This window comes from Delphinapterus leucas, chromosome 4 (assembly GCF_059928025.1).
Source record: "Delphinapterus leucas isolate spDelLeu-1000000601 "Yukka" chromosome 4, BTC_Dleu_Yukka2, whole genome shotgun sequence".
Classification (NCBI taxonomy): Eukaryota; Metazoa; Chordata; class Mammalia; order Artiodactyla; family Monodontidae; genus Delphinapterus; species Delphinapterus leucas.
In genome coordinates this window covers 126,927,042-126,939,654 of record NC_143132.1, presented here as the reverse complement: position 1 = coordinate 126,939,654, position 12,613 = coordinate 126,927,042, and the positions used below count along the sequence as shown (strand labels likewise).

The 12,613-nt window shown below is 34.3% G+C and overlaps 1 protein-coding gene across 2 annotated transcripts in view; it reads left to right on the top strand.

Moving 5' to 3' along the window:
* The window catches only part of TRPC1 (transient receptor potential cation channel subfamily C member 1), a 64,461-nt gene that overhangs the window by 33,371 nt on the left and 18,477 nt on the right, over positions 1-12,613 (top strand). For both annotated transcript variants that reach the window (XM_022582677.3, XM_022582675.3), the window contains 3 exons: positions 1,174-1,510; positions 7,920-8,059; positions 9,743-9,886. In XM_022582677.3, coding sequence (XP_022438385.1) covers positions 1,174-1,510; positions 7,920-8,059; positions 9,743-9,886 — 621 coding nt within the window. The remainder of the gene's footprint in view (positions 1-1,173; positions 1,511-7,919; positions 8,060-9,742; positions 9,887-12,613) is intronic.

Sequence of the window (12,613 nt, the reverse complement as noted above, 5' to 3'; positions counted from 1 at the left end):
AAGCTATTTTCCTCCCTGATATTTCCTCTTGAGGGACAAATTACGATTCCCTAACAACACTGGAATCTAAGCAGAAGGATAAATAATGAAGACTTAACTGCCAAAAATAGGTATAGTATTGATATATTAGGAAATTTCTTGATAAGTACAATAAACAACAACAAAACTCTGTCTACTTTTTTAAACTACGGTGTTGCGTTCTATAGATTATATTCTATCTTGGGATAAATCATTTTAAAACAGGACATTGACCAAATATTATTTAATATCTGAATGATATTATGATCACTTGTGCTTTACTTTGGTGATTTCAAACCTGATTACGTTATTGTGTCCAGAGTTATCAGAATCCTTAACTTATACTTCACAACGTGAGCATTATATTGGGAAAATATTGCTTCTGAATTTTGTAAACTAAAAAGCTTCGTAAACTGTGGTAAATTCATTTCTATACTTGAACTAGAATTTTCCTCTTATTTGGGAATATTTTTCCTTTTCTTCTCACATAGAATTCCATTTTAAGAAGATTTAAGAGTATCTTTAATACATTTTAAGAAATTCTCGGTGTTTTCGTGGAGCATAGAAATATCTGATGTTTAGACTTTAATTGCTTTGCTTTCTTGACATGTTGGTTTCTTGTAACTGAAATCATCAGTTTTCCTAGGCTGAAGTCTCTTTCTGTGGATTGTGCTTGTTAATTTTGAAATTTCATAAAAACTGTTATGAGTCTTTATAAGTTAAACGTTTTGAAATGGCTGAGTAGGCTAGTAATAATCACTAATATTTATATAGTGCATGCTATGACCAGGCACTATTCTAAGAGCTTTACATTTAATCCTCATAACAAGTGTATGACTAGATACTATTATCCCCATTTTATAGATGGGGAATTTGAGGCTTAGAGAGATTTAAAAACTTGCTCAAGGTCATTTAGTAAGTAAGTGGCAGAGCCTGGATTTGAATCTAGGTAATCTGGCTCCAGAGTCTATGCTCTTAACCACCACACTCTTTTATTACACGTAAGAAAACAAAACAAAACAAAAAGAACTGGACTGTATAGAATTGATTTCAAACTATTATTAAAACTTTGACTATCAATTAAATAATAGTACTATCAGATCGTATTTACAAGTTATATTTTACTTTTTTTATATGTGTGTGCTTCGTTTTCAGTTTGTCTCCCAGTCCAACTGTCAGCAGTTCCTGAACACTGTTTGGTTTGGACAGATGTCAGGTTACCGACGTAAGCCTACCTGTAAGAAGATAATGACTGTGTTGACAGTTGGCATGTTTTGGCCAGTTTTGTCACTTTGTTATTTGATAGCTCCCAAATCTCAGTTTGGCAGAATTATTCACACACCTTTTATGAAATTTATTATTCATGGAGCATCATATTTTACATTTCTGCTATTATTAAACCTATACTCTCTTGTCTACAATGAAGATAAGAAAAACACAATGGGGCCAGCCCTTGAAAGAATAGACTATCTTCTTATACTGTGGATTATTGGTAAGTATCAAGTTAGTTTAAAAAGTTCTGCCTTTATTTAGCCCATTAATTCTCCCTTGCTTGGTGGCATTATAAGCTGCCTTCAACTTGTAATTTTACACTGTTTATACAGGAAGAATTTGAATGCTTCCATGATCATTGAAGACGTAACTAACATTTTTTTTAAAAGATAAATGTTCTTGAACTTGATGATAAGGAAGCAGATCTCTTACTTAATATTACTTAATTACATGGAAGTTAAAAATTCTTTGTCAGTTGCTAAAATTGTTCATGATTGTTAAAACAGAAAAACAAATTTTGCTGATGAATTTTTCTTGTTATAAGAATATGAACATTTTCTTAGGTATTTTGAAATGTAATGATACATTTTGTACTCGGTTGCATTTTAAGAGTTAACTATTTTGTTTTATTATATCATTAGCTTTTCTTTTAAGAACGTATGAACTTTTATAGTTACATATTACCTTATATAGATAAAACATTCCCTGGTGACTCACTCTATAAATCAGTTCTTTGTAATGGCAGCCAGATCTCTTTAGAAATGACAGTTTAAAAGAAAAAAAAGACATTTTATTTTCTAAAAATTGTTTTTTTTAATAAGTATTATGATGTATCATAAATATTTTAATGATCTTCTGCAGTTTTTACTGCCCTTGCCCTTTTTGGGAGAGGTGGGAGGAGGAGGGAAGTTGAGGTATAATTACATTGTCTATTTATGCTCTTTTAATGACATCCCCTTTATTATTTCCCTCTGGATCTTCAACCTTGTTTTTAACCTCAGCATTTCCCACCTTTTCTTTTTCTTTACTATTTGCTATAGAGTAAAAGGAATACTGAAATTTATTCTTTTCTATGTTATGAAGCACTGATTGATTAATATGTTCTTGACTGTTTCAGTTATTAAATAATTTAAGAAGAGTTAATGTACAGTGCTCACTTTTAGTTCTTCAGATATAAAAGTGTATTTTGGGATTTTTATTTTTATTTGGAAATCAGTTCATTTCAAGTAACTTGATCTTACATCAGAGTTATGCATTAATGTTTAAAATTAGGTAGATACAGTAAAAATAATACACATTTGAACTTTAGGCTAAAGAGAATTAAATAATTTCTTCTTGTTAATATTTTCATGTTTCTGATATTTCCACTATCTTATCTAAAATTTAATATTTTAATTTAGGAAATAATTTATACTTTATCATATTTGACTCCAAATTGCATTGTTGTAGATCTTTTCAATGTGAAATTTGTTTATATTTTTAATTGGGTAGGTTAGGCTGAAAGGTATCTCTTAGAAGCACTTTTCCCCTTTATTTAAACTACTTCTGAAAGATTGTAATATATACCTTAGTCATAAAAAAGGGAAAATTTATATCATTTATCTATAACCTATTGTTTAAATAGTAGTGAGAGAGAAAAAATATTTTCTTTGTTTTGTAAAATGAACGTCTGTAGCCAAGTCTGTATAAGAAGTAAAGTTTATATTTCTTAGCAGTGAGTAAAAACTCACTGAAGTCAGAGAGTCATACCACTCCTTGGATAGCATAAATATTGCTGCTTTCACTGAATTTCACAACAAATGGTAAAACTGTGGCTACTCTTTTCTAATCACAGTGGCCCTGAACACACACACACACACACACACACACACACACACACACAATATTATTAATTTTCTAAACATATTCTGTCTCAGTAGAAGAGTGCAGTATGAATTATGCCATTAAAATTCCTGGAAGTATTTTTCTTTTCTCAGCACAGCTTCTGCTTTGAAACAGATATGAATAAACCTTGCCAAGGATGTTTTCTGAACCTGTTATGTCTTTAGATCGCTCTGACTTCCTTAAATATATAGATCTGAACTTGCTCTAAGGAAACGTGTAGGAATCATTTGCCTACTTGTTCAAAGTCACTCCTTGGTTCAATTTACTTTTTCATGCAGTGAGCACAGGGACTTCTGACTCATGATGCCTGGCTTCTGTACATTTGTTTCCTGTTCTTTTCCTTAGCCCTCCAGGAAAAAAGTAGGGTTAAATTATAAAAAGCAAGGTAGAAAAAAAGAAAACAATGTGTTGATGAATCCACAGACTATTAATGGTATCCATTTACTTAATTTTTTACCATTGGAATATAATAGAACAGCCCTTACAGAAATGTATATTTTGAAATGTTGTCTACCTACTTTGTCCAAGCACAGGCAGAAACAGATATGGCCCAACACTTATGGAGCTTATGGTCTAATTATTGTTTAAAAGAAAAACACCCAATAACTTGAAAATCACACAGATAAAATAAAAAATTACATGAGCTAAGTGCTACTAAGTAAAGGTCTTGGAGCTAGGAGAGCAAGCATTTTATAAGGGCATTTTACCTACTCAGGGGGTTGGAAAGTCTATCTTGAAGAAGTGATAAATAAGCTAAGATTTAAAGGATAAATAGGAGTCCACTTGGAGAATTGTGAAAGAAAGGTATTGTAGGAGAATTGGGAGAGAAAAATATTCTAGGCTGATGTAAAAGTTACATTCAGGGGCCCTGTGGCAAGAGAGAGCATGGCGCAAAGAAGGGACTGCGTAAAGGCTGGAGGCAGGAGGACAAGGGAAGTGGGATTTGAGATGAAACTATAGAAGTGGATGTTATACTAGACCATGGACAGCCTTGTTGGCCATATTAAGTAATTTTGACTTTATACTAAGAGCAGTGGAAAACCACTGGCGTTTTTAAGTAGGCGGGTGACATCATCAGATTTTCATGTTGAAAAGATCATTCTGGCTACAGCGTAGAGAACGGGTTGGGAGGAAGGGCTGCGGCAAGAGTAGGTGGAGGGAGACCGATAAGGAGCCTGTTGCAGTACTGTAGATGAAAGCTGATGGTGCCTTGGACTGACGCCGGTTGCCATAGAAAGAGAAGGAAACAGATTCGAGAGATATTTACAAAGTAAAGCCAGTAGGACATGGAAATAAATAAATATATATATATATATGAAGTGAGGGAGGAGGAAATTATTAAGCAACTAAGTATTCTAGAAGAGTACTAGTTTGGGGGTTTGTGAAAGAGTAGATCCTGAGTGTGGTTTTGGGTATGTTGAAGTTGAAAAGCCTTAGAGAAATTCAAAAGAGATGTCAGTCAGACAATTGGATATCATTGTCTAGAGCTCAAGAAGAAGTTTAAGCTTGAGTTAGCAGTATGCAGATAATCTGCATATATGTTGTAGATGAAACTGTGGGCACACATGAGACACTTGAGAAAGTATAAGATGAGAAGAAGAGAGGACCTAGGAGCAAGCCTCGAGGAATTCCCAGAATGATGGGATTACAGTTTGCTAATCTTAACTAATTCTAAAAAACAACAAAAAAGGACCCCAAAATGTAGTCCATTGATTGTGTAGTGATTGCATTGCTTATAATAGTTTTAAATTATTGTGTTCTTCCAATCCAGCTCAGAAATGTGAAATACATCAAGTGTATTAGCTTCACTTTGGTGTGGGATATTGCACAGGAGCTGGGAAACTGTCAGTGGTACTTAATATTCTTTCATATGTCTGCCTTTCTTGATCAAAATCTTCTCCAATTCATGTTGTAATTTTTGTCAAGCGTTCCCTTTAGGTATAATATTACATTTTACAGAAATAAAACACTTATTTCTGTAAGCATCTTTCTTGGCTTAGTGTTCTACTGTTACAGTGTTTGGGTTAATAAAATGTAAACGATTTGGTTTAACATTTTTGGTTAGTTTTTATCTATTCATTTTAAATAGAAGCTCATCCAAGTGGAATTTTTAAAAACTGTTTTCCCTGTCAGACCTGCAAATATTTCAAAATGTTTTTCTACATAAAATATGGGTACTGTATAATTAAGATGTTACGAACAGATATTTTGAGAATACTTCATGTGTTTCCCAGGGGTCTTACTCTGTACACTGGTAAGTCAGAGGATGATTCTGATTGGCTTAACTTGATCTTCATCCATATTTAGGTTGTAGCACTCTGTTCTTTTGTCACTTTACATTCTCCTTAAAAATACCTTAGTGGGGCTTCCCTGGTGGCGCAGTGGTTGAGAGTCCGCCTGCCGATGCAGGTGACACGGGTTCGTGCCCCGGTATGGGAAGATCCCACATGCCGCGGAGCAGCTGGGCCCGTGAGCCATGGTCGCCGAGCCTGCACGTCCGGAGCCTGTTTTCCGCAACGGGAGAGGCCACAACAGTGAGGGGCCCGCCCACTGTTTTTAAAAAAAAAAAAAAAAAAACCTTAGTGGAGGAATGTGTCATAAAGCTATTCTTGATTGTAGTACTGTTCTCCGTTACTCCCAGGAATATATAACTATGGAGAAACTTCTGGCCAAAGAAGGGGAAGGGAGTTATTTGGTTCGGTTGGTTTTTATTTATGTATATTTATTCACTGAGCAAATTTTTGAGCACCCACTGTGTATCAGCCACTATTTAGGACATTGGTTGATAAAACAAAGATTCTTACCCTTGAAGAGTTTACCCGAAGTGGGAGGAAGGTAGTCAGTTAATAATAGACATAATAAGTAAACTATATCCATTGTTTAAAAGTGATAAGTACTAAGGGAAAAGATAGAAGAGTTGGGGGATTGGGAGTGAGGGGCACGGGGTTTGCAATTTTAAATAGGATGATCAGAGTAGGTGGTGAGCGAAGATGCAAAGGGAGGGAGTTAGCCAAATGGATGTCTAGGTGAGGAGCTGCCAGCCAGAGGGAAGAGCCCATGTAAAGGCCCTAAGGCAGGAGTCTTGTGTGTTCAGAGAACAGCAAGGAGGCCAGTAGTGGAGGGAAAGATTGATAGGAGAGGAGATCAGAGAGGAGAGGTAATGTAGGGCCTTGTAGACCATTGTAGGGAATTTGGTTTTGACTCTGAATAAAATGAGCTGTAAGGGAAGGTGCAATGCCTACTCTGCAGTCAGCAGCGGTAGTCTTAGGTTCTCATTAACATTCGCACTCGCCGGACACGATAGGCAAAAACCTGGCACCAGATTTACTTACCTTTGGAAGATAGAAGACAGGAAATAGAGCATGTCAGCGTGACAGCTTCAAATATATCTTTATTGGCAGTTTTTACAAAAGACGGGGCTGCTTCCCAGCCCCACAGGGGCACACTCAGTTGTGTGGAATGAGGCCATATTCATGGGGTGGGCTACCCCAGCCAAAGAAGCCTGAAATCTACCAGGATTTCTTATAAATCCAGCAGGATATCTTAGAAAGCCTCAGAATGTAGCTCCCACTACGTGCACACTTTACATTAAGAGAGACATCACACAGAGAAGCTGAGGCCTGTGCTTCTCAACATGTTTTTATATAGTCCTGGTTGGGTATACTTTTAGGGTCTATGAGTCCACTCATAGTCCTCCAGTCCAGATGCAGTTTCCCAATCAGTGGTTGTTTTTATAACAATCTTGAACACAGCTGACCTTCCATATTTTTCTTAATGTAGTATGTTTCCAAGGCGACACTTAAATAGATGATAACATGAGATTTTCTTCCCATGGGAAAAGAGTTCTGTCCTGCAGTTAATTCTTTCTCCTCTGGGAGTTACTACAGTGTTTTGAGGAGAGAAGTAACACTTGCATTTTAAAAGTATTACTCTGATTGTCATGTTGAGAATAGATTTTAGGGAGAACAGGGTAGAAGCAGGGAGACTAGGCTATTTCAGTAATTCAGGCCAGAGAAGATAGTGGCTTGAAGTTGAAATAGTGGTGAGAAAGGTTAGATCCTAACTATATTTTGAAAGTAAAGCCAGCAGGACTTACTACTGCATTGAATGTGTGATTTAAAAGAATATCAGTCAAGGATGATTCAAGGACATTGAGAGTGAGCAGCTAGGATGGGGTTGCCATTAAGTGAGATGGGGAAGTCTTCAAGAGCAGTGAATTTGGGTGCAGAGATTAGGAGTTCAGTTTGGACATGTTAGGACATCCAGTTTGAGATGTAGAGTAGCCAAGTACCTATACAAGTTAAGTTTAGGAAAGAAGTTTAGAGATATTTATTATTATGTAAATACAGGTTGAGTTCAGAGATAAAAACTTGAAAGTCTATCACATAGATGGTATTTAAAGCCGTTAGACTAGACTGGATGAGGTCACTATAGGAGTGAGTGTAGACAGAGAAAAGAATCAGGAACTGAGCCTTTTGGGGGTTTTGTATTTAACATCAATTTGCTTTCTTATGCTTGTTTCACATCATTTATTAAAATCCCTCTCTGGGAAAGATATTGTCATATGAAACTTAAGGTTATTTTCTTTCATATTTTAAGAACATTTTACTGAATGTTATTTTTTTCTTCTGAATGAGGCTACAACTGACAGGTGTTGTTTATTTAGTACTTTGAGTCTTAAGGTATTTTTTAGTTTATTATTGAATGAAGAGAGCATTATCTGATTTTTTTTCTTCCTTTTTTAGGGATGATTTGGTCAGACATTAAAAGACTGTGGTATGAAGGGTTGGAAGACTTTTTAGAAGAATCACGTAATCAACTCAGTTTTGTCATGAATTCACTTTATTTGGCAACCTTTGCCCTCAAAGTGGTTGCTCACAACAAGGTGACTATTAACTATGTCAACTGGAGGCACAAGTGAAATTTATTTAGGAAAAACCCAGGATATTTAGCTATGTATCTCAGAGTTATTTTGGCCCAAATCTGTGTCTGATGTGTTTTCATTCTAAACCTATCCTTGTGCAAGGGAATAGTACACATTGTTTCCTTCGTTTCTAATAGCTTCAAGGGTGTTAATTACCATTAAATGTTCGTTACCTATTTTATGCCAGGCACCATGGTTGATACTTGCTATACTTTATCTCATTTTATTCTCACAGGGATTCTATGAGACAGATGTCCTTATCCCCATTTTGCAAATAAGGAAAAGGAAGCTCAGAGATAATAAATAACTTGTCCAAGACCACACAGTAAGAAACCAAGACTGGATTTAAATCCAGGTCTGTCTAGGCATTTTCTTTCTACCAAATGCCAATTCCTTAAATCTGAGCTAGGTTCACTTACCTCATTAACCTATATATTACCTCATTAACCTAAGTAACACAAAGTTACTTAAATTGATTAGTGTTAGATATCTTTATATCTATCAGGAAAAAGTTTATCTGAATGGAACTCATTATATAGTGTTTTACACATTCCAAATCATGACTATTATCTTACACAGCTTAAAAAGTTATGTAAATTTAGTTATTTTCTGATTCCTATATTTTTAAATTTAAAATTTGACAAAAATCTAACCTTATAGACATCTTATAATGTTACTTTTATAAAGATTTATTAAAAGCCCAGGAAAGGTAATGGAGATTATGTTAACTATCTTTGTTTACACCTGAGTTTAGAATTCTGAGGCGTCACATTCAAGGAACTATTTATATAATATTTTTTGGGTTTTGACTGATTTATAGACTATAGAGAAAGCAAACTGGTTATCTTATATCACTTTATTAAAAACCTCTATTCATGTAATTGATCAGTAGTACCAAACATGTTTATTAGGTATGTTCCATGACCAGAGTTGTGAAGTTATTAAGAAAATAAAAAGATCATATATAGATAGATGGTTTGATAGAAAGGTTGATGGTCATTGGTTTTTTTAGACTGGTCTCTTTAGTTCTAGAAGCAGGGTGTCCATATAGTTTATTATTCAGACCAAGACACTTTACAAGTGAAAGGGGGCACAATTAATAATTATGCCAGGAAAACTGGTATGTAATCTGGGACTGTCCCAGGCAATTGGAACATGTGGTCATTCTATGTCTAAAGTATAATAATACACTCTTTTTTTTCTTGTTATTTAGAAGGGAGAAAGCATATATGGGCCATTGTAGAATCCTGAGTCAAAGGGCTAGGTTAATTTAATGTGATAGCTAATTAATTGACAGCACACATTCTTAAAGTTTGTGTTGTGGAATTTAAGAAAAACTAGCAGAAATTTCATTCATAAAAAGTCTAATGAAAGTTTTTAAAACATTAGTTTTTTAAAACATAGGAATTTCTGAGAAAACCTCTTTATATAGCACAAGTGATATTGCCCCACATATGTAGAAATCTTTTACTTATTTAAAACAATGTTATTTCTGTTAAAAGAAGAGAACTTTATAAAACATAAATGGAGTTCCCCCACAAGGATATATAAAATAGTTTTCTTTCAACAGTCAGAATATTTGTTTTTTATTTTCCTAACTTGAGAGAGCTGTTTTATCTTTGGCTTTTTTTTCCCTAACCTTAGTTTCATGATTTTGCTGATCGGAAGGACTGGGATGCATTCCATCCTACACTGGTGGCAGAAGGGCTTTTTGCATTTGCCAACGTTCTGAGTTATCTTCGTCTCTTTTTTATGTATACAACAAGCTCTATCTTGGGTCCATTACAGGTAAGTAATTAAAATTTCTTGAAGAAAATTTGTAAAACTACTACACCTTTTACTTGTCCACTGGAACATTGTTTTCTCATGATATTAAAGCTAAACTTTGCTTTTGAAAATAGTTAACAGTTGAAAAGTCACAGCATGTTCATCTGCTTTGCTTCTGGCTGAATGATAATCCTCTGCTTTTAGACATTCCAAACTTTGTTAAGCTGTGGTCCATTGTCCCTCTCCCCCGAGTTCATAGACGTAGATGTATTTAAAATATAGTTATATTTCAGACAGTAGAGGGACATAAAATTTTGCTTTTTACCAAAATGAATTTCACATTTAAAGTTTTAAGTGATAAATATAAGGGAGATGTTGTACAAACAGAATTCACACTTCATGATGATTTTGAAAATACGTAAGTTATATTGTAACAAAATACTCTTTTACTTTGCTTAAGAAATATCAAATGTAGTAAGTTGGAAAATAAAGTATTTAGAGCTAAAAAATTTCATAGAGCTTATGTAGTCCAACTTTATGCTTTACAGTACTTTATAGTTAAAGAAATTGAGCTTTTATCGTTTCAAAGTAGCATGATTATTATACATGAGAGCCCAGGACTAAATTCTAAGTCTCTTTACACTAAAGAAAGGACTCATAATTGGTTGCATGTACCCCACAGATTTTAGTAACTGATTGTTCTTGAAAGGTGGAGCCAGTTCTGCTTGGGGACCAGCTCTACATAATACTTTGTTATTTTGTAAGTCTGAAAACCTGAGCAATATTCATTTTTCCTTGTTAAGTCAGAATTTACTAACAATTTAGATTCTGTTTTGTATTTTTAAAGGAGATATTTTAAATAAAATGCATAATTACCTTCTCCAACAGAGATATGAAAACAAAATATGTAGGAAAAACCCCATTTGATTTGGCTTGTGCTGTCATCCTCCAAGAGTGTTTCCTGAAGTGTGACTCTCTCTTAGCCAAGTCCTGTGAGATGCTCGGACTGAAATAAGTTTGGGATACACTGCATTCCGTATAACCTCTTTTGGGAATTCACAGTACACATTATCACATTAAAGCCTATGAGAAAGAAGTAAAGAAACTTGTTTGATCTTGTTCAAACTATCATCACCTAAATTCAGTTAACATCATACCCATTTTTCATGAAATATGCTCAGGTCTCTTTTTTCCTCCAAAACATGGTTTGTGAAACACTGGTTTAGACTATCTGTTATTTTGATTTAATTTTATCACTAATATCTTCTATAAATGTTTTAATCAAGGGTCCACAGTATTTCTACATGCACATTGTTTTCTTTGTTTTTTAGCTAAAAACTGATGGTATCACTAAGTTTCTATACTGAAAATTTCTTTACAGATTTTTACAACAAGTTAAAAAGGAAAAAGTATATTATTATTTCTTAGCAAATTATTTGTTTCTTTTTCTTAGAACTGTTGAGTCAGGTCTTCCTGACTTAATCTTTTCCCAAAAGAACTATAGACATGTATACAAATACTGCGTAAGTGGGTATTTGTCTTTTCAGCTGTGGTGTGTGTTTTTCTCCTCCAGCAGGTACTTTATATTGTTCTAATAGCCATAGAACTAGCAAATAATTTAAGTGAAACTAACAAATATTTAGTGTGCTCCTATTTTTTAAAAGGTCTACAGGTTGATCATAATATATGTTTAAATATTATGGTCTAGTCCAGCAACTGATCTTTTTAAAAACGTATTTTAAGGTATAATTTGCCATACAGTAAAATGTACCCATCTTAACTGTATAGTTTGATGAGTTTTGCAAATATATAAACTTGTCTCGAGTGTGACTGGTTCTCATGGTCGCAGGCTCCCTGCTCCAAGTCATTATATAAAGTCTGCATCCAGCAGGAAGAAGGGGAAAGGCAGAGAGCATGAGCCAGCTGTCTTTCTTTTTTTTAACAAGAGGACAATTATTTTTCCTCGAGGCCTACAAAATACTTCCACTTATAACTCATTGGCCAGAATTGGGTCACATGGCTGTTTGTATCTCTGAGGAGATGAGTACTTTTAATTGAGCATATTTCCCCCCAAGAAACCAAGGTCTGGTTACTCAGAAAGAGGATGAAAAATAGATATTTAATAAGAATCTGTACAGTCCTATCTTCAGGCTTTTACTTAAAAGATTTCTCCAATAAAGTTATTTGTTTTCCAGTGTAATCTTATTGACATGAAAGATTTGTATAGCATATTGGTAACAAAGAACTCTAGAATAATTTTGTGCAGAAGATTTATAATACATTTTCTTCCATTTTGTTAATCAGAAGCAAGGAACTCAATTAAAAGAGTGATCCAATTATGAATATAAAGCAAAAAGAAATGCAAAAGGAAAACTGACAATAAGTTAACTACTTTAGCTAAAGTGCAGCTTTTTTTCTTTACATAACATGCTATGTCAGATAATGTTTTTATGTGATTACTGCAGTTGTTTGTTAAATTTATCTCTATTTACTAACATTTTTTTCCTTCCAAATCTTTGTAGATTTAGAAGCTGACAGACTTTTATTTTAGCTGGTTATATAACCTGAAGTAGGAGTCCAGATCTCTCCCTTAGTTAGAATGACTATAATTTATCATCCAAATAGAGACACTTTAGAGAATGAAAATGATATTATTCATTACTAAGTTGGGACAACAGCTGTGAACTGGGACTCTACCAGGCAAAGCAAGGTCATGGAATTATCCTGTAGTGGAATACATAAATGATC